The 20,803-nt window shown below is 36.2% G+C and overlaps 2 protein-coding genes across 2 annotated transcripts; both read left to right on the top strand.

Annotated features, from left to right (window-relative positions):
• Positions 1 to 417: 417 nt before the first annotated feature.
• LOC142552113 (uncharacterized) lies at positions 418 to 11,026 on the top strand. Its single transcript, XM_075661744.1, has 10 exons — positions 418 to 628; positions 6,198 to 6,257; positions 6,343 to 6,382; positions 7,222 to 7,400; positions 7,509 to 7,547; positions 7,675 to 7,761; positions 7,838 to 7,898; positions 8,882 to 9,006; positions 10,561 to 10,652; positions 10,742 to 11,026. Exons 1-10 carry the CDS (start codon positions 467 to 469, stop codon positions 10,854 to 10,856), a joined length of 960 nt encoding a protein of 319 aa, XP_075517859.1. The 5' UTR covers positions 418 to 466; the 3' UTR covers positions 10,857 to 11,026.
• An 813-nt stretch (positions 11,027 to 11,839) lies between these two features.
• On the top strand, positions 11,840 to 19,631 carry LOC142552111 (E3 ubiquitin ligase PARAQUAT TOLERANCE 3-like). The gene is made up of 15 exons (XM_075661743.1): positions 11,840 to 12,790; positions 13,627 to 13,738; positions 14,038 to 14,119; positions 14,239 to 14,408; positions 14,510 to 14,589; positions 14,833 to 14,898; positions 15,073 to 15,229; positions 15,309 to 15,457; positions 15,630 to 15,794; positions 15,925 to 16,245; positions 16,405 to 16,446; positions 17,101 to 17,359; positions 17,566 to 17,691; positions 17,882 to 17,957; positions 18,765 to 19,631. Exons 1-15 carry the CDS (start codon positions 12,625 to 12,627, stop codon positions 19,419 to 19,421), a joined length of 2,628 nt encoding a protein of 875 aa, XP_075517858.1. The 5' UTR covers positions 11,840 to 12,624; the 3' UTR covers positions 19,422 to 19,631.
• Positions 19,632 to 20,803: the final 1,172 nt, after the last annotated feature.

The following is a 20,803-nucleotide window of genomic DNA, read 5'->3' as shown; positions in this document are numbered from 1 at the left end:
TTGTGCAAACTAATTCGCTTTTGACTATGCATATCCAATCGGAAGGTAGATAGGCCGCACCATAGGAATTAAAGAAAAATCTAAAGCTATTTGATCATTAAACTTTGGTTTGAAAAGCCACAAATTAGCGGAGACCGGGCTTATAGCCCAGTGATCTCACCCATCATATTAAATGTCTCTCCTCCCCCGATTGGCCGATTCGATCCCTCCTCCGCGCGTGTGTTGCAGTTAAAAAAGCTGACAATTCCAATATTTATATGCCATACACTGCGTTGGACCATTATTCAGCGCCTCCACGTCTAATATGGTTCTTTAACCAATAACATACCGCCACGTATGCAGATGGCCGAATATGAAACTTTAATTAAACCAATAGATGCTTACGAAATTATCTTATTACCACCGGTGTAGTTTCATCGAGAACTGCAAATTCAACACGAGTTCCGAGGACAAATATGGTATTTTAATGCAATTTATAAATATAAAACCCTTGCAAGAAACGAAAATATTGAGGTACAGAGTATTTATTTCATTCCGTGATCTGCATATTGTCGGCTCCGATCCCCACCGCTCGGCGTCAATGGCCGCGCCATTCTTTTCAACACCTTTTCAACCTTTTGTTTATCAGGTAATATTATTATTTATGCGTTGAAATGTGTGAATTTTGATGTGTGAATGATTATTTTATCCGCGATTTTGAGTTATGCATCCGTTGGTTTGATTTTTTGGTCAATTATCTTAATTGCACGTGTTTCTTATGATGCTGTGAGAATTTACTAACAGCTGCCAAGACTTGGTTTCTCTTTTTAGTTAAGGTTTGATGAAATACGTATTCTTCTAGAATCTAAGCCTTGTCTTTGGTGTGTTTTCTTAGCATGTTAGCCATTCTGTGATTTCTGACATTGAGGGAGGTTGTTGGATAGCAATATCTCGTTTGTTGAATTACAAGTGGGAAGATGGTTCAAATTAGCTGGCAAATAACTTTGACTGTTATGGATCGTGTCTAAATCAGTTTCATCACCCATTTTATTCTTACAGACCAGTGGACTTAATTTGCTGTGTATATCTCTCTTCGCAGTTGTGCAACTGTGAGAGTCTGTTTTTCTGTCTCGTTGTTCAGTGATAGATGTTAAAAATTAGAAAAACTTATGAAATGATCATGAAATTTTGGAGTAAACTTTCCTTATCTTATTGAAGAGTAAACTCGGCTATCTTATAGCCTTACAAAGCAAGCATTGATAAAAACAAGAAAAAATAACATCCCACGTTTTATCAGATCCTAGAAACGTGGTAAGACTAAAACAAACAAATAACTATCCCTTAACAGTAGGGATTTATTGACTAAGTGGTAACTAACCACTAACGCAACCTAACATCTAGAATAAACAAATCTCAACATTTCCTCCCTTAAACTGAATGTTATAAGCACTCAGTTTATATCCATCTCAGAACAAACTCCCAGTAGCTCTCGCAGGTTCACGAAAACATTCAGCTTGAGTGGTTTAGTCATTATATCAGCCAACTGTTCTTGTGTCCCACAATGCACCAGCTCCACCGTACCAGCTTTTGTGAGCTCTCGAAGAAAATGGAAACGTACATCAATGTGCTTGCTACGACCATGCATTACTGGGTTATTTGAGAGTTTGATTGCTGAACTACTATCACAGTGAATAATAGTTGTTTTGCCTTGATTCTGACTCAGCTTTCCCAACACCCTCTTCAACCATACTGCTTGGCATGCACACGAAGCTGCAGCAATAAACTCTGACTTTGTGGTAGATAGACTTACTATTGGTTGTTTTCTTGATGACCAGGATACTGCTCCTGAACTCAATAAAAACACATAGCCTGAAGTACTCTTTCTGTCTTCCAAATCTCCAGCATAGTCACTATCAGTGTACACATCAAGTTCATCATCTCCTCCCTTCTTATAGAAAATTCCAAAATCAGTTGTCCCTTTCAAATATCTCAGCACCCTTTTTGCTACCTGTAAATGAAACTCAGTAGGATTCTCCATATATCTACTAATAATACTCACCACAAACATAATGTCAGGTCGAGTAGCTGTCAGATACATGAGACTACCCACAATCTGTTTATAGTAAGTCTTGTCCACCTTGACTCCACCTTCATCCTTCACAAGCTTAAATCCAGGAACAATAGGATTATGGACTGAATTACTTTTGTCCATTCTAAAGCGTTGCAGCACCTCTAAAGCATATTTCTTTTGACTTATAAAAATACCATCAGATTTTTGCAAAACTTCAAGACCAAGGAAATACCTCATCTTACCAAGATCTGTCATGTCAAACTCATGCTTCATGGAATTTTTAAATTTTGTAAATATTGATTCATCATTCCCAGTAAAAATAAGATCATCAACGTAGAGACTTACAATTAATACTTTGCCTTCTGTGCTTGTTTTGATGAACAAAATATACTCATATTGACACTTCTCAAAGCCTTCTTTCATGAAATAGGCCTCTATACGGCTGTACCATGCACGTGGTGCTTGCTTAAGCCCATAGAGTGCCTTCTTTAACTTGTAGACCTTTTGTTCATTTCTTTTTTGCTCATAACCACAAGGTTGCTCCACAAAAACCACTTCATTCAGCTTACCATGTAAAAATGCAGACTTCACATCTAACTGATAGATAGTCCACCCTCTTTGAGCTGCAAGTGCTATCACCAATCGAATTGTCTCCATGCGTGCCACAGGTGCAAATACTTCAGTATAGTCTACCCCATGTTGCTGAGTATACCCCTTTGCTACAAGTCTAGCCTTGTATTTATCAACTTCTCCATTTTCATTAAACTTGGTCATATAAATCCATTTCACTCCAACCTTCTTTGCTCCTTTAGGTAACTTTGTCAATTCCCACGTATCATTATTGTTTATTGCTTCCATTTCTAAATCCATGGCTCTCTTCCATTTCTTACTCTTCACAGCATCTTCAAAATGAATAGGATCAGTAGTGGAAAGCATGGTCAAATGAGCTTCATAATCTTCTTCAGAAATGCCTTCCCCTGTTTCATAGTCTCTCATCCAGATTGGTGGTCTCTTATTCCTCCCTTCATGTGAGCTAGGAGAGCATTCTTCGGTCAAGGAATCTGAGGAAAAACTCTCTTCAACTGCATCTGCATTAGCTTCAGAATCAGATTCAGAATCGCTCCTCTCTTCATTGTCAGCAAACACAGCTGCGTCCTCCTTACTATCACCACATTCCAAGTCACACACAATGGATTCTGCATATTTCTTATCCCAATCCCAATTCTTGTCTTCTTCGAATACAACATCCCTACTTATTACAATTTTTTTTGAAACTGGATCATAAAGCCTGTAAGCCTTGGACTCATCACTAACTCCCAACAAAACACAACTTAAGCTTTTATCATCGAGCTTAGTTCTGTTACTGTCAGGCACATGAACATGGGAGACACATCCAAAAACTCGAAAATGCTCAACTGAAGGCTTAACGCCGCTCCAAGCTTCTTCTGGTGTCTTGTTTTTCACTGCCACTGTTGGGCTTCGATTCAAGATATGCACAGTCCAATTTACTGCTTCAGGCCAGAAAATTTTTGGAAGTTGCTTTTCAAAAATCATACTCCGAACCATATTCATAATAGTTCTATTTTTCCGTTTTGCAACTCCATTCTGTTGTGGTGTGTAGGCAGCTGTCAATTGTCTTCGTATGCCATTTACATTACAAAAATTGATGAACATTTGTGATGTGAACTCCCCTCCTCGATCAGTACGTAATACTCTAATGAACGAGTTTGTCTCCTTCTCAACGTGTATTTTAAAACTCATAAAGACAGCTAAGGCTTCTGACTTTTCTATCAAAAAATAAACCCATGTTTTTCTAATAAAGTCATCAGTGAAAGTAATTAAATACCTCTTCTTGCCATTTGAGATGGGCTTGATAGGTCCACAAATATCAGCATGCACTAGTTGAAGAATTTGTGAAGCTCTCCAGGTGCTTTTCTTTGGAAATGAGATCCTTTGTTGCTTTCCAACTAAACAAGCCTTACATAGCCTTGAGGGAGACTTAAACTGTGGTAACCCATTCACCATCTTCTTCTGCTGAAGAGTCTTTAAGCCCTTAAAGCTCAAGTGTCCATATCTATGATGCCAAAGTTGCACCATATCTTCAGTGATTGTGTTGAAACAAGTAGATGCTATAGGCTGAGATATAGCATACAGTATGAACATTCGAATTTGAAGCTATCTTCGTTTCCATTATCAAACATTTCTCAGGATGAAACACTTTGCATTTTTTCCCTTGAAACAGAATGTTAAGCCCCCTTTCTTGCAATTGCCCAATACTTAGTAAATTGTTCTTCAGCTCCGGCACATAAAATACTCCTGTGATAATCTGTATTCTTCCATTAACATGTAGTCTTACATTGCCCTTTCCCATTACCACTATACTTGAGTTGTTCCCCAGCTTCACAGAGACTCTGAAACTTTAATCAAAATCTGAGAAGTACTCCTTCTTTCCACACATGTGATTGCTACATTCTGAGTCAAGGAACCACATATCTTCTCCATTTGCCTTATCAACACAAGCCATCAGTAACATCTCTTCTTCAGTCTCAACATAGTTGGCTTCCTTCTCTTTGCTTGGATATTCCCATTGAAAATGTCCAAGCTTATGACAGGAATAGCACTCCACTGTGGCCTTGTCAAAACTTTGTCTGCCTCGTCCCCTTCCTCTTCCTCTAAAACTTCCACGTCCTCGACCCCTTCCTCCAAGTTGATCTCCATGAGTAATCTTCAAAGCATGTTCTTCTTCTCATGAGACCTCATGCGTTGTTCATGCACAAGCAGGCTGCTTTGCAACTCATCAATGGTTAAGATGTCTATATTCTTAGACTCTTCAATGGAACACACAACATAATCAAACTTTGAAGTCATGGATCGTAAAATCTTTTCAACTACTGCAACATCTCCTTTGTTCTCACCATTTGCTTTCATCTTGTTGGCTATGGCAAGGGTCCGAGCAAAATACTCATTCATAGATTCTACTGTTTTCATGTGAAGAATTTCAAACTCTTTCCGAAGAGCTTGTAAGTGAGCACGCTTTACTTGTGTTGTACCTTGATACTTCTGCTTCAAAGAATCCCATATATTCTTTGCTGTATCCTTGTTGAGAATTGTCTCCAGGACCGAACGATCTATTGCTTGAAATAGATAGTTCTTTGCTTTCAAATCTTTCAACTTCTGATCTTCAATGTTTTTCCTCTGAGCATCTGTGAGATCTTCTGTTGCTGCAGGAATCTCATTCTCCACCAATCCCCAATACTCCTTAGAACGCAAGAAATTTTCCATAAGCATTGCCCAATGATCATAATGCCCATCAAACTTCGGAATTGCTGGTTGCACAAAAGAACTTTCTGCCATATGACTTTAACCACTATACTCATAGAAGACTGCTGCTTCTAATTTTAATCAGGCCTGTGATGAGGCTCTGATACCAAATGTTAAAAATTAGAAAAACTTATGAAATGATCAGGAAATTTTGGAGTAAACTTTTCTTATCTTATTGAAGAGTAAACTCGGCTATCTTATAGCCTTACAAAGCAAGCATTGATAAAAACAAGAAAAAATAACAGCCCACGTTTTATCAGATCCTAGAAACGTGGTAAGACTAAAACAAACAAATAACTATCCCTTAACAGTAGGGATTTATTGACTAAGTGGTAACTAACCACTAACGCAACCTAACATCTAGAATAAACAAATCTCAACAATAGACAACTAAGTGCGGGGATTACTTTAAAATGAAAGCATGGTTAGCTGGCAAAACTAGATGTTTGCGTGTTGTGGCATTATGCTAGGACATACCAATTACACTATATGCTACTACAAGTGCAAGATGACAGAGGCAATAGTGAAGTGTTGCAAATTTCCTTTTGGTGAATTGGGAGCACATTTACATTAAAATTAATGCCACATGGAGATATTATCAAATGAATCTTGTCTTTGTGCATACTTTGATTCAATGATTTTTTATGGTGCTTGCTAAATTGGAGACCCACCCTTTCTACAATAACCTGCCTTGTCACCTTTTGAGTCTGGTTATAAATATGGTTGTTTCAGCCAAGTTGTCTTACTTCTAGTTCTATAATCAACTCAGATTTCTTTTTTCTTTTGGAGCTTACTTCATTGCTCATGCTAAATATTGTTGTTTCAGAGCCCGCAAGATGCTGCAACACCTTTTCAGATTTTGGGGGGTGAAGCTCAGATAGTTCAGGTAATTGTCAAGCGTCATATATTTGCTCTGTTGTTACAGAAGAAACTTCACATTTAATTTATTCCCCTTTTCTTCTCCTCTCTAGATCATGTTGAAGCCACAAGAAAAGGTTATTGCAAAGCCTGGTATGCCGTTACTTCTCTTTTGTTGGTAGTGCAATCACGTGGTAGTTAAAGCTCAATGAGTGTACTTTCTCTTACTTGAGGGCTTCCACTTACTTGCCTAAAACTATGCATGGCGAATTTTATTCCTGACCTTAGCGTTTCATCTCTCTTCAAAGTTTTGTTGGTAAGGACATCGCATCAAACTTTAAGATATTTTCATATTTTGTTTACTCAAAATTTATGTGTGTTGATCTTTGTTAAGCAGATTCAATTCGGCAGGGTCCTATTTGCATTGTGAAATATATTAACATGTGTGAACTTTCTTTCGACTTGATTAAAGTAATGTCTTTTCAGCATTGAATCTGATTTTAGCCATAAGTGGATTAATTAGGAAGTGATTGAATCTGTTGATCATGTTCGAGAATGTTGATCGAGTGACTCCCAAATTTTAATTTAGAATTTAATATATTCTATCCCTGTGAACTTGTGGCTGTAGTTCATGATTTTGGTGAACTTGTGGCTGTAAGATTTACTTATTATCTGTATATGCATCTCGGTCATTTCCATGTATTGAGAATTCGCATGCTAAAGTATTGATTCTGTGGGATGATGGAAATATGGATTGTCTTCCTTTCACTTTCTCCAGTCCTCTTTGTGTTTTTTATTTTCTTTCTTTCTTTTGTGGCCCTCTCTCTTCGTAAAAAGAGATGAATGCAACTTTGTGAGTCTCCCAAGGTTATCACATCTCCTTCGCTGTAAATGTAATAGTAATTGCTGCTAATTTTTTTAATCTAATTGTTTAACTTGTTTTCTGTAATTATTTTGCGTTGCTTTGCTTATATTAGATCAATGTATTGCAGGTTCCATGTGCTACATGTCTGGTTCTATCCAAATGGAAAATGTCTATGTGCCTGAAAATGAAGCATTTGTATGGCAGTGGCTTTTTGGAAAGACTGTTACTAGCATCGTTCTTTATAATACAGGTTTGGCAGATGGATTCGTGGGAATAGCTGCACCAACTCTATCTAGAATTCTCCCGGTTTGTTTTATAATCAAGAAAATTATTTGCTGGGGAATGGCGTTGTTTGATAGAATTTGCACGATACTCGGTTATGTTTTCTTTTTCTGATATGCATTTGCTATGCAGATTGATTTGGCATTATTTGGAGGTGAAATGTTGTGTCAGGTATGGATTACGGACACACTATTTAATTCGATATTGATTTGAATATCTCTTGCCTCTGCTCCTTCCTTTTTCTATGTCGACTTCTGCTTATTGAATGATAGTGTGACTTGACTTGCTATATTTGCAGCCAGACGCCTTTCTTTGCTCGATTAATGATGTCAAAGTAAATAATACAGTTGATCCGAGGGCACGCAATGCTGTTACTAGTGCTGAGGTGAGGTGGCTCGTTTTCTTGCTTTTTAAGCTCATTGTTTGTCATTCATATTAAAAATATGATTCTTAACTGGCAGGGGTTTTTAAGGCAAAAAATATCTGGACGTGGACTTGCATTCGTAACCGGTGGTGGTTCTGGTATGCGGCATATGCCTCTCTAAATTGCAAATTTTCGAATAGAATAAGGTTTTTTAAGGAATTGTAGCCTTTCCACTCCTTATGATGAAGATGTTTGAATCTAGTCGATGTTAAATTTATATGCTTTGATCTTTTAGGTCCTCTCGATTCTCAATTTGCGGAATGATTATTAAGTAATTCACGCATTATCTGAAGTGACAGCAACAAATAGTTGACACCTGACATCCCCGCCCTGAACTACTTGTGCATGAGAGAGAGAGAGAGAGGGAGCAAGAATGCAAGATGAGAATTAATTCCATTGCTGATATTGTCTTTTAGCTAATCAATAATCTCTGCTGGATAGCTAGATTCAAGCGGTTGAGAGGAAATTTTTTACAAATGTGACTTAATCATGGCTAAAGCTTTTGGCTGACATACTTGTATGTTAAGAACAGTGAAGTGTTTCAGTTTGTTGTTGTAACCTTACGCTGGTCTCATTCTTGAGAAAGCCTCATACATTGTGCAGTAACTCAATGACGTGTAAGTCTGCACTAAATTGATAATTTGAATTATTTTTTAGAGTTGGTCGTTAATAATAAAATAAAATCAGGAGAAATCTAGATGATTGCAATATCTCATTTCTTAAGTTTGTACTGACATGATTTGATTGTCAATTTATTTTATGGAAAGATGCCTTCATATCTCAGATTACTGATTTAGGATGTAGTGAATCAAACCAGAAGTCATGCAATTATAAATATTATGATTTTTACATTATGTATTTTGATTCTCGTTAATAACTTTGGTATAGGCTAACTCCATTTCAATGCACAAGAATGAAGATTGATTATATTTGAGAGGCTATGCATTTTTTGGTCATTATGTTCAACTCGATATTGCAATATGGAAGAGGCAATTATAGTATTTACAAGTCATACTTTAATTGCTTACATTCTGTCATATGGCTTTTGTCTGATAGTAGTCCCTTGCCTGCTGGTTTTTAGTCGTGCAGAAGAATCTTGAGGTGGGAGAAGTGCTTGCAGTTGATGTGTCCAGCATTGTTGCAGTTTCAGGATCAGTCAATGTACAAATAAAGTACAATGGTCCCATGAGAAGGGTGATTTTTGGGGTGAGTAGTATTTGCATCATTTTCATCCAAAACATATCTGTACCCTGAAATTTTTTAGACGACATAAATGAGTTTATTTCTATTGTTATTTCTGGGGATCTATAACAATTGTTTCCTGATTCTAGTTTATGTTAAATTTACTGAAATCCTGTGTGAAAAAGTTCCTGATCTATTGCTTTCATGTTGGAAATGATATTATACCTAATGGTTTCAGGGATTTTCTACATGATTAGTGTAAAATAAAGTCTATGTGATTAGTGTGTGTGTGTGTGTTTTTTTTTTTTTTCAGATCTGCCAGACAAATGTATTTGCTAAGGTTTCTTTCAGGAATTTTACTGGTTAAGGTTCTACTTGTTTCAATTGAAGTGGAGAAAGCAAAAACTTGGTCATGTCATATGTTATCTTCACGAGATTCATCAATATGATTAATGCTGAACGGGGCATTGCTTTGCCTCCTGAAATAGTCCCCACTCCAAAAATATTCTTTAATTCTCTTTTATTGTTGAAATATATGCGAACCCATGGATGAAACGAGAACAAGATTTGGTTGTAAAGAAGTTATGGTGAATACAGAAGGCAGAGATAGGCATTACTGGGATTGTTTTTATTTTGAAAACATTACTAGAAAATATTGTTTTTTCACAATTTTGGATTTGGTACATCCAGGTTCAGTCTCTTTGTCGTGCTCAATAGTTTATAGAGTTTGGCGTGAGGTTGCAGCAGGACTCAGAAGTATGTTGATAGATATGAAGTTTATTGTTCTATGAAATTAAACTTGAGAGATCTGAGAGATGAAACTCCAAGACAATAGGTTACAACTTACATCTGTCTTGCAAATTAATGCACTGTGGCAGTGAAGATACCACGCAGCTTTAATAACTTGAATTTAATGCTTTGTCTCACTGGAAATCAATATAACTTAGTGTGTGGTTATGAATCAACTACAAAACCTCCTGTTTAAATCCTCTCTTAATATGTAATTAGGGCATCATTTGAATGTTACATCATCATAATTCCAACCCCAAACAGAAACTGAGCGGATTAAGTTAGATGTAATGTGAATGCCTTTAGATTCTTGGTTGAGTTTGTGATAGCTACATGTACATGCGCCACTAAGAGTTGCTCTGCGTGATATGAATTTTCTGCAGTGTAATTCCTAGCAAATGTTTCTGAAGTTATGCAGAACTTGGTAGTTCGAGAATGATTTTGAAACATTAGTTTTCTTTCTCCTGATTTTCAAATTTTCCTTGTTGCCTATACTGTATTGTTTGATGGACAAGGCTAGGTTTTTCATTCATATTTATTTAGTTTTACAAGTCATATGATATTTCAATTGATGCCTTTATCAAGTTCCTGACATTAGTTGAAAGCAATTTTCTTCAGACACAATCCGATTGCCCACATATTTTCCGGACTTCTGTACCAATTGATTATCCATTCCCTGTTTCATGATCATGAATGTAGCAGAATGGTTTTTGTCCTGAATATATTAAAAATGATTTATATTGGATGTATACATGCATGCCGTAACTAGTCAAACTTCTGTCTATTCAGGGTGATAATCTAGTAACAGCTGTTCTAACTGGTCCCGGCATTGTGTTCATCCAAAGCATGCCCTTCCATCGGCTCTCTCAGCGCGTTGCTAGGTAATCTCGATATCTGCTCAATTCTTGCACCTCCTCACATTTTAACCTTCCGTACAGTTATTGAGTTGCTTGGTTTCTGTTTTTCACAGGGCTGTTACATCTCCGAATATGAGGGACAATCCAAAGTTTCTCTTGCAGATAGCTATCTTTTTCTTTATTGTTTATGTTGTCATCGTGTCATCGCTAATCTTGACAGACATATGATATGGCTGCCCTCTTATTTCGATTCCTTTGACTTTTTTTTCCTTTAATTGAAATCTAATTTGTATTGTTGGAATTAGATTAACGTTTTAGAAATAGATAAACACGGTTATAATTGGAAATTGTGTTGTATATATTATGATTTATGGCAAGAATTTGTGGTTGCTGTTTTATTGTCTTTTCTTTTTGTTTAATATTAATTATTTTGACTTCAAGGTCGAATTTGAGCTTAATTTGTTTGGTCTGAACTTAAGTATCAGAAAATTTATTGTTCAAGACTTCAAGTTATTTATTATTCTTAGAAAATATTGAGAAATATCGTAAAAAATATTATTGGTTTGGTTGTATTAGCTATTTAAAAAGATGGTGATTAGCTTGAATTTTGTTTGGATAACATCCGAATAAGTCACGTCTTACTTTGGTTTTGGGAAAAAAAAAATCATACATTATCTTAGATATCGATTTTATGACAAACTAATTTAATGTTGTATTTTTATTTTTAATAATATATGCAAATCAACTTTATGGCAAGCAAATATAAATGGCCAAATATATGCTAATATCAAATACAAAATAAATAAAATATAATCCGGTTAAATTATTCAACCAAAAAAATTGGATTTTTTATCAATGAAAAGATTAAATGCGATTAAGATTTAATAATTTTGACTGAAAATTTAAATTTAGAAACAAAAAATGATGATAATCTTTTCACTTTATAACTATAATTTATTATTACATTCGATCATTTATAATATATAATATAATATTACATTCAATCACTTATACTAATTAAAAAATAAATAATATTTTTTGTTTTTATTCTATTTAATCAAAATTATTATCCTTTTAGCTGTAAAGTATTAATTATTTATCTTATTTGCGTGATCCGAATTCCACAACTCTTGCCTCTTGGCCCACTCGTGGCAACTATACCCGACCCGGATAAGAATCACAAAAAGTTTATATACGCAATTAGAGTCCTCGCACACCAATCGAAACAGACAACAGCGTCAGCGTAGAAACTAGAAACCCTAATTCTCTTCATCCAACGTAATCCTTGGACGCGAAGTTTCGGATTTGCCCGATCATCGTTCGAGTTTTCTATAAATTGAAGACGGTGTTTTATGCGGCAAATTTCTGATAAGTTGCAGAGAAGGATTAATCAACGCCTGTTGCTCCGTCGTTCTTCCAACAATTTTCCTGTCGAGGGTGCGCTGCCTTTCGTCGAGGATTCGCTCGTGAATTCAATTTGTTTTGTGTACGCATACGATTTGAAGCTACGTTTTTCGGGTTTTTTATCCGCTAGTTGGCTTCAAAGTTTCACTCCAAGAGGATAAAATCTCGGCAATTCGATTTAACGTTGTGGGGAGAATTTTGTCTGTTATTTCATCCGATCTACCAGATCTGTCCATTTTCTACGTTACCGGTGGATTTTGCGATTTGGAACTCGAATATTTATTTTCTCAATCGAAGATTGAAGCCTATGTTATGTCTGGAAGTTTGTAATTGTAAAAGACTTGAAGGAGATTGGATTTGCTTCAGTGGAGTTATTAGTCGGTTCGATTGCTTTTTCTTGAGAGTTCCAACAAGTTGAGAGGAAAAAAGAGAGAATAGTTTCTTGAATCATCAATTGTACACTTTTGTTGTTTTTACTCCTTTTTTTTTTTCAATTCAATGCCAGGTTTTTAATTTTTTATCCTTTGATATCACTCGCGGTGCTTCTCTTTGTGGAGATAAAAAAAATTCAAAGTAAAGATTGAAAAAAATAATGGCAGTTTACTATAAATTTAAAAGTGCGAAAGATTACGATTCAGTTGCTATCGATGGCAACTTTATATCGGTTGGGCACTTGAAAGAAAAAATATTTGAATTAAAGCATTTGGGAAAGGGGACTGATTTTGACCTTGTTATCACCAACGCTCAGACTAACGAAGGTTGGTTTGGTTCTCTACGATTTTTCTCAGAAATTAAATTTTCAAATATAAAATGGTTTTGTAGTCAATCTTCTTCTTGTTCGTCACTTGATAGACATATTGTAATTATGTTTGTGAGATAACATTTGTGTGTTGAAGGTAAAGTCAGAGAAAACGAAGGTTGTTTTGAATTGTTCTGTGTCCTTGATATTGTTGAATTTTATGATGACATAAAAATATTGGTGATTTTTCTGAAATAACTGTTTAAAAGTTTAAAACTTATGTGAGTTTTCATTTGCATTAATGTATGTGTCTGGTCTGTGTACGCGCAATTGGATATCGTGGTTCTGTATATGTAGCCAATTTTGTCTTGTTCTGTTCTATACATTTGATTGACCTTGGATGTATCTCTAGTTACTTTTCTTCTTTCTTATAGCTCCATATATCTACAAAATGTAGTCACAGGCTTGGATATTTCATGCATGATTTATATAGTTCCTTCCAATTTACAATCTGCTTTTTGAGAAACCCTTGGATGATGGTGGTTCTAAAATGTAAGATTCCACTAATCTTTCCAATCATTGGGTGAGAGCCTAGTTGTATCCGAACTGTATGAGTTTCTTCAGTTTGTTCAAGATTTGAAGTTGTTTGTGCTGTGAGCATCAACTCTTCTTGGTTTATCAAGATCAGTTACTCAAAATTGGTGATTACGATGTTAGTTATTTTGTCAAATGGGTAAATAACAATTGGTAGTGGCTTTCTGAGGGGCTCTGTGGATGTGGATGTTTTTCTTTGGTAATGTTATGTTCTTTGTAATGTTTATACTATTTTCATCGTTGTATAATTTGCGGTTTCAGAGTATCTTGATGAAGGAACATTAATCCCCAAAAATACTTCAGTTTTAGTACGTCGAGTTCCTGGACGACCTCGGAATCCCATAATTACTGCACCTGTTGCAGAGCAAGAAGAGTATTTTCTTAATCCTTAATTTTGTTCAGTTAGTTTACACATTGATTCCTAAGAACTAAGTAAATAAAGCATTTAGTTTTGCATCAAAGATTAATGTTAAGTCAGTTGGGTTTAGCTTTGCGCTCTTGCATAAAAATACTTCACCAAGTTTTTGTTGTTTGGGACCTGTTGAAATTCTGTGATATAACAGTAACGCAGAACGTAATGAACATGCTCCGAAACAATGGTCATGTAATATAATGTGACATCATCGAAAGGTATTCTTATGGTTTATTTAAGTTTTCTAATAACTATTGTAGGGCAAAGGTGGAAAATTATTCTGTTGATGTTCAAACTGTAAATAGTAACTTTGGTGGATCAGCTCAATCTTCCATGAAATATGTGAGCTTCCTTTGTTAATCCTGCCTATCACCTTTTTTGAATGGCTGTAAAAACTGGATGCAGAACTCTTGTTTCAGCTTAGTATAACATAGCAAATGTTCAACTCTTGGTCCTTGTAGGCTGAAGATTTAGAATGGGATGAGTTTGGGAATGATCTTTATGCTATTCCTGAAACTGTTCCAGTTCAGTTGAACAATACAGTTCTAAATCCTGCTCCACCTGTTAGCAAAGAGGATGAGGATAGTAAAATCAAGGCTTTAATCGACACTCCAGCCTTAGATTGGCAGTGGTGAGATGTCTTATGATGTCATAATTGTGCTTTGTGATTTGATATTTATGGTTTTTGTTTTCTAGTCAATGTTTTGAAACTTGCTTGTTTTGAATTTTCAGTCAACCTGCTGATGGCTTTGCTCCTGGTAGAGGCTTTGGACGGGGCATGGGTGGAAGAATGATTGGTGGACGTGGTTTTGGTGATTCTTTTATCCTTTACCAGATGTCTTGAAATTGTGTTTGGGCAGAGTGTTTTTCTTTATTTTATCTTTGTTGCTCTAATTGCAGTTATAAACTTGTAGTTGTTTTGATACACGCATTTGTCTGGTGTTTAGAATTTTTAAGTTTGAGTAAGAGCATATCTATTATTGGGAAATAAAATGTTTATATGGTCTTTTATTGCTAAATTTGCCTGTTAAATACTGATCGTTTCTATCGTTCAGGGCGAGGTGGATTGGAGAAGAAAATACCACCACAAGGCTACATATGTCACAGGTGCAAGGTGCCTGGTATGGTCTGCAATTTAAACTGTCGATTAAATTTTTAGCAATTGTCTATTTACTTAACCTCTCAAGTCACAGTTAGCTTAAATGGATATACAGATTATAAATAAAACTAATAAACTGGTAACTTGGCTTTTATCAGGGAAAAGGGGTATTTTATGGTCTTGTTTTCTTGTTCAGGTCATTTTATTCAGCACTGCGCAACAAATGGCGATCCCAATTATGACATAAAAAGGGTCAAGCCTCCGACTGGAATTCCAAAATCTATGTTGATGGCTACTCCAGATGGCTCCTATGCATTACCGAGTGGAGCTGTTGCTGTATTGAAGCCTAATGAGTAATGTTTTCTCTACAATGTCCTTTATACCTTTGATTTTTTGTGGTCGATAGTATTTCCTCACAAGTTACTTTCACAGGGCTGCTTTTGAGAAACAGATTGAGGGAATGCCTTCCTTACGAACAGTTGGTGATTTTCCACCAGAACTGCACTGCGCTATTTGTAAAGAAGTAATGAAAGATGCTGTCCTGACGAGCAAATGTTGTTTTAAGAGCTTTTGTGATAAATGTAAGCTTGCAGTTTGTCTTGTACATTGTTATGGCAGATAATTTATTATATTTTGGCATTTGAACTTATTGTTTTGTGGCGATGACTCGGTGAGAGGTGGAGTGTTTTTGATGGAACGGATAGTGGAAATCCGTTATTTTTCTTGTTTAATCTTTCTGATACTTTTTGTTAGGTATAAGAGATCATATCATTTCGAAATCATCGTGCATCTGTGGGGCAACAAATATTCTTGCCGATGATCTTCTGCCCAACCAGACTCTGAGGGATACTATTAATCGCATTTTGGAATCCAATAATAGCAGTGCTGAAGATGGTGGTACTGCATTTCGATTCCAAGGTTTGAGTCATAATGAATTGTTTTTCATTTAAAATTTATTTCCCTAAAGCTTAATGTATTGTTTATTTACGAAGAAGTGGACATTTTAAGTTTTCTCAATCCACTGCCTCTTCATAACTGTGTGGTGTAGATATGGAGTCACGCAATCCACATGCTAGGGTTCCTTCCCCAACTCAGTCTCAGTCTCAGTCTGCTGCCTCCAGAGGAGAGCAGGTCCCCACATCACTACCTCAAAAGGAAGAATTCTCAAAGATTTTAGACCTAGTTGTAGAGGACAAAGCTGCCGATGCTCCTCCCGCTACCCAGATGCAAGAGAAAGGGAAAAGTCTTAAATTGCCGGATGTTTCTGAAGCTACACATGATTCAAAAAGTATTAAAGAAACAACAATACCAGCTAATGCTCAACTAGCTGATGAAGAGGTGCAGCAGAAGCTAGTCTCAGTGGAAGCAGGTAATGAGGAAAATGGCTCATTTACATACATATACTTAAATCATATGTTCTGAGGCATAGCCGCATAGCCCTCTGCCTCATCATTCTTTGTTAGATATCACATGCTCTTCAGCTACAAAGGTTGGACTCTGATGTGAAATTGTTACTTCTGTTTTACAGCAAAAAAGAAGAAAAAGAAGAAAATCCAAATGCCTCCTAGTGGTATAGTGTTGTTATTTGCAGTTCTATTTACTTGTCAGCTACTGTACACCTCTTCTTGCTGGAATATTTTTAAAAAAATTTACTTTTTAAAAATATTTCCTTGCAAAATATAGCATTTTTAGTTTTGGACATTGAATCATGGGAATGTTGATCAGGTTGAGCAAGCTGAGCTTTATTGGGTTTGTGATCAACTTGAATTTTGCTGAAGTTATGTTCTCCATCGTATTATAAAGATTTTTGTACTTGAAAGATACGAGCTTTGAACCAAGTCCGATTTAGGATTTATCTCATGTTTCTATCTTGTAATTCAGTTTGTTCATTGCTGTGCTGCTTGTATTTTTAAAGGCTTATTTTCTTTGTACAATTTTGAAGGCGTTTATGAATTTGTTTAAATTATGATCTCATGTGTAAAGTTGCGTAATTTGGGTTCCGTAGTCATTTTACTTTTTAAGACAAGTCCAACATTTTTTAAGATTTCCGAGCTCACGTTCACTTGGATCGAGATTTGTCCATTAAAAAGTATGCTGAAATTTGTATTGGTTTGAAGTTGACTTAGTTGCAACTTGCAAAAGCATTTAGTTGTGGTAAGAAGATCCAATTTAATCCGAGCTCATTGACGGACTTACTGATTGTCTTAAAAAATTTGTTCTGTAGCTGCTGAGATGCAATGGAGGACTGCCCAGGACCTTGCACCTGATAATTACATGATGCCTTTGGGCCCATCCACTTTTAATCCTTATTGGAATGGTATTCAGCCTGGATTCGATGGCTTTGTGGCCCCATATGCTGGTCCTATGTCTTACATGGGATATGGGTTTGGACCTATGGACATGGCATTTGGTGGAGGTGTCTTTCCCCAGGATCCATTTGGAGGAGGACCAGGTTGTGTGTTGCCATATGCCCCTCCTCAAAGGTATGCTTGGTTTATGATTTTTGTAAAAATTCCTCCCAAATATATACTTTACCAACTAAAGATTCCTGAAATTCGATTTCTTTCTGGAATTCAGTTGAAAATTTCAGATGTTTTTGATTTTCTTAATTGCAGTTTGCAGACCCCGCTGTTTTTTATGGTCGTTAGAATGTGATGTCTTAGGTAGTCAATAACTCTATGCATTTCAGGGATCTTGCAGAGCTAGCGATGGGATTTAATGCTGGGCCACCCCCACCCGCCATGAGCAGAGAAGCATTTGAAGCTCGAAAAGCCAATTTGAAGAGGAGACGTGAAATGGAGCGATGCAGGGACATGTTAGTAGGATAACCCTTTCCTGTGTGTTTATAGGAGATGCGTAAAAGTTACAAGTGTGATAACCTTAATCAGCTTTTATATCATATTCAAGTACTCCGTCCTTTTTGATAAATCAAAACAAGGAAATTATTGGTTTGCTATGTGTAATCTTTTCTTTATTCAAAAGCTTTTAACGTTCCTTTTGTACAGGGAGTTATCTAAAGATCGGGAAAATGGAAGAGAAGCGAGCAGCTCAGTCGATCTTCCTAAGATGAGATCCAAATCTGTACGCATCTTTATCAGCCTACTGCTATTAGTTTTTTTTTTGTTCGAATGTTGCAGGTACATTTCATGGTCAACCATATAGTTTCATCAGAAATCATGCAGTCAAGAATAACAGTGAATTTTTCGAAAGAGAATTTTCAGTTTCTCATTTCCCGATAGAGACTTGCCTCCAAAGGAACATGCCCCGTTAAAATTATTTCCTGCTTCGTTTAATTGTTTGCGTAACGGCCTATTGCCTTCAGTGTTGTTGCAAATGATCTTGAAGTTTTCGCGTGGGGAATGTAGATAGTAATCCGCACGGACAACGTTATCTTCTCGCTTTTTTTTTTTTTTTGGTTTGAAATATTTACTTCTTTTGGGTTGCCCCTTAATACCCCGGACAGTCCCAGGTTTTTAAGTCGAATGTGGCATTTTAATTGGAAAAATAAAGAACAGTGCTTCCGATTAACCAATTGACTAAAGGATTTTGTTTTAAAACCTCTTTCCCGAGGTATTAATATTTTTCGTAAATAAAGATTCAGTGAAATCCGAAAATTTTGTTTAACGAGTATATATTAAATATACTATGAATCCTTTAAGCAAATGCAAATTTGAAAATGGGGTTGACATGCTAGAAAATCTCGGGCTCTGTTATCCGTAAAGAGGAACGCAGCCGAGTTGTCCGACACTGCTAGATGCCATACCCAATTGTAGTCCATACTCGTGATACGGATCTTGAGTCTGACCCCGTTTAATCGAACGGTGTTTTTACTTAGTTGGGGTTCGTTTTTTATTTATAGGACAGTTTAACATTGGTTAATTGGTGCAGGAATCTATACCCCCTGCTTCTAGCACAGATCATCCTTCCCATCGCTACCGGTCTGAGAGGCATTTCCCTGATCGAGACTCCCGTGATCCTGAGGTACCCCGCCCATCCTCCAAGAGGAAGCCCGAAGAACACCGGAGCCGAGATTATAACGATGATGACCATCAACGACACCATGATCACCACTACCGCAGCAGTCGCCAGCGCCCCTCGGAGTCCCCACCAGTTGCCCGGCGTCAACCCTCAATGGCTGACAAGAAGCACAAGGCTAGTGTCTTCTCGCGCATCAGTTTCCCAGCGGAGGACACCACAGCTCCTAAGAAAAGGAAACTTTCTTCCTCTTCAGAAACCCAGACAACAGTTCCATCTGCTCACCGCCAGCAGGCCGCCTCATCAAATGGATACCATGAAGAATATCATAAAACAGTATCTGGGTCAAGAAAAAGTAGTCATGCCATTGCTGCATACCATGAAGAACAGCATGATAGCAGTGATGAAGAAAGGCATTTCAAAAGGCGGCCATCACGGTACACATCATCATCCCCGCCTGCTCATGCCGTGGAGGCGGTGGAGCACCACCACTCCAGAGGGTCCAGAGATAGGAATCATGACAGGGATCAGGGTGGAGGAACAAGCATAGATAGTCGCCATTGTGGATGATGAGATAGTTCGGGTGCAAACGAGGATTTTAATGTGTGCTAATGCGGACGCTGGAATTGAAAACGTTGGAGAGAGAGGGCTGTTTGTAGGTTTTGGGGAGCTTTTGAGATGATGTAGCTCTATTTTCGCTATTTCTTGAACATGTAATAATGAACCATGTCATGATACTTTCTGTTCCAATTATACGTGAAATTAGCCTCTTTTTTTCTCCATGGTTCTTCTACTGACTGATTTTTTAAAAAATTTCTGTATTTTTTTTAAATAAAATAGAAATAACAAAATTTAATATTTTGTTTTTGATTAGCTCATTCTCTTGTATCGTATTATACTGGAAGATGGTGATTTCTTTACGTTTGAAGATATTATTATATTAAAGTATGAGAAGAAATTTTATTCGCGAGACGAGTCAATTTTGTTCGTAATCATGATAAAAAAATAATATTTTAATATAAAAAATAATATTTGTTCATGAAGAACCAAACAAAATATTCGTTATATAATATTGACATGTGATTTCATCTGGTATAAATTTACGTGAATATAAAATGTAATCATGTGATATGTGCAATAATAACAATCTTTCCGACTGTAATGGATTCAGTCAAAACCATAAAAATGGAATAAATCACAGTGAAATTCAGAACTAAGTTTGTGGAACAATTTCATTAGCATCATGATGGTTCTATCCAGCATATAAGTATATAAAAAAAACATACATAATTGATTACAAAGACGATGGTTAAAATTTATGTTATTGACAAGTAGAACAAATAGGAGACTCAAAACGAATCATAAAAATCTTTCTTTTTATTAAAACAAACAAAAAATATTAATAATCTAATCGAACGTATGCACATGATATTGACATCTTGCCATACTTTGCACATAACAACACGGAACCTCGTCGATTTCTCATTTCGATTTTATCAATATATATTCTTATTTTATTTCAAATCTATTTAATACTTGCAAATTTTAGAAGAGGAGAAATAAAGATGCTATTGAATTAATTTAAACAATGATTTAATATCTTAAAATAAAAACTTCATATTATTTTTTTATTAATCATGTTCTTTCCAACTATATCAAACAATGATTTAATCTTATAAAATAAAAATTAATATTAAAATATATTATTAGGTAGTCTCGTAGCTTCTCAAATATATTCACTCAACTCTTGTTGATTAAGTGGACTTTTCAGGTATGTGATAATCTTTGTATGATCTTCGCGTCCACAACAACAATTCGTGATCATCAAGATTATATATTCAATCGAAGTTACTGTACATATGAGAAGATGTATGACCCAAAAATGAGATAAATAGTGATTAAAAAACCCAAAACCCAATGAGTAGGTCTCTTGTGAGATGGTATCGCGAATC

This window comes from Primulina tabacum, chromosome 7 (genome assembly GCF_025594145.1).
Source record: "Primulina tabacum isolate GXHZ01 chromosome 7, ASM2559414v2, whole genome shotgun sequence".
Lineage (NCBI taxonomy): Eukaryota > Viridiplantae > Streptophyta > Magnoliopsida > Lamiales > Gesneriaceae > Primulina > Primulina tabacum.
The sequence above is the reverse complement of the archived record's forward strand: the minus strand, read 5'-3'. Positions and strand labels throughout refer to the sequence as shown.

What these genes read in the sequence shown, in the direction of transcription:
- LOC142552113 (XM_075661744.1), top strand. Translation starts at nt 467, where the DNA reads ATGCAATTTATAAATATAAAACCCTTGCAAGAAACGAAAATATTGAGG. An exon ending in GAGGTGAAATGTTGTGTCAG is followed by an intron (nt 7,548 to 7,674) that starts GTATGGATTACG and finishes CTATATTTGCAG; the next exon opens with CCAGACGCCTTTCTTTGCTC. An exon ending in CTCTCTCAGCGCGTTGCTAG is followed by an intron (nt 10,653 to 10,741) that starts GTAATCTCGATA and finishes TGTTTTTCACAG; the next exon opens with GGCTGTTACATCTCCGAATA.
- LOC142552111 (XM_075661743.1), top strand. Translation starts at nt 12,625, where the DNA reads ATGGCAGTTTACTATAAATTTAAAAGTGCGAAAGATTACGATTCAGTT. An exon ending in CAACGCTCAGACTAACGAAG is followed by an intron (nt 12,791 to 13,626) that starts GTTGGTTTGGTT and finishes TTGCGGTTTCAG; the next exon opens with AGTATCTTGATGAAGGAACA. An exon ending in TCACAGGTGCAAGGTGCCTG is followed by an intron (nt 14,899 to 15,072) that starts GTATGGTCTGCA and finishes TTTCTTGTTCAG; the next exon opens with GTCATTTTATTCAGCACTGC.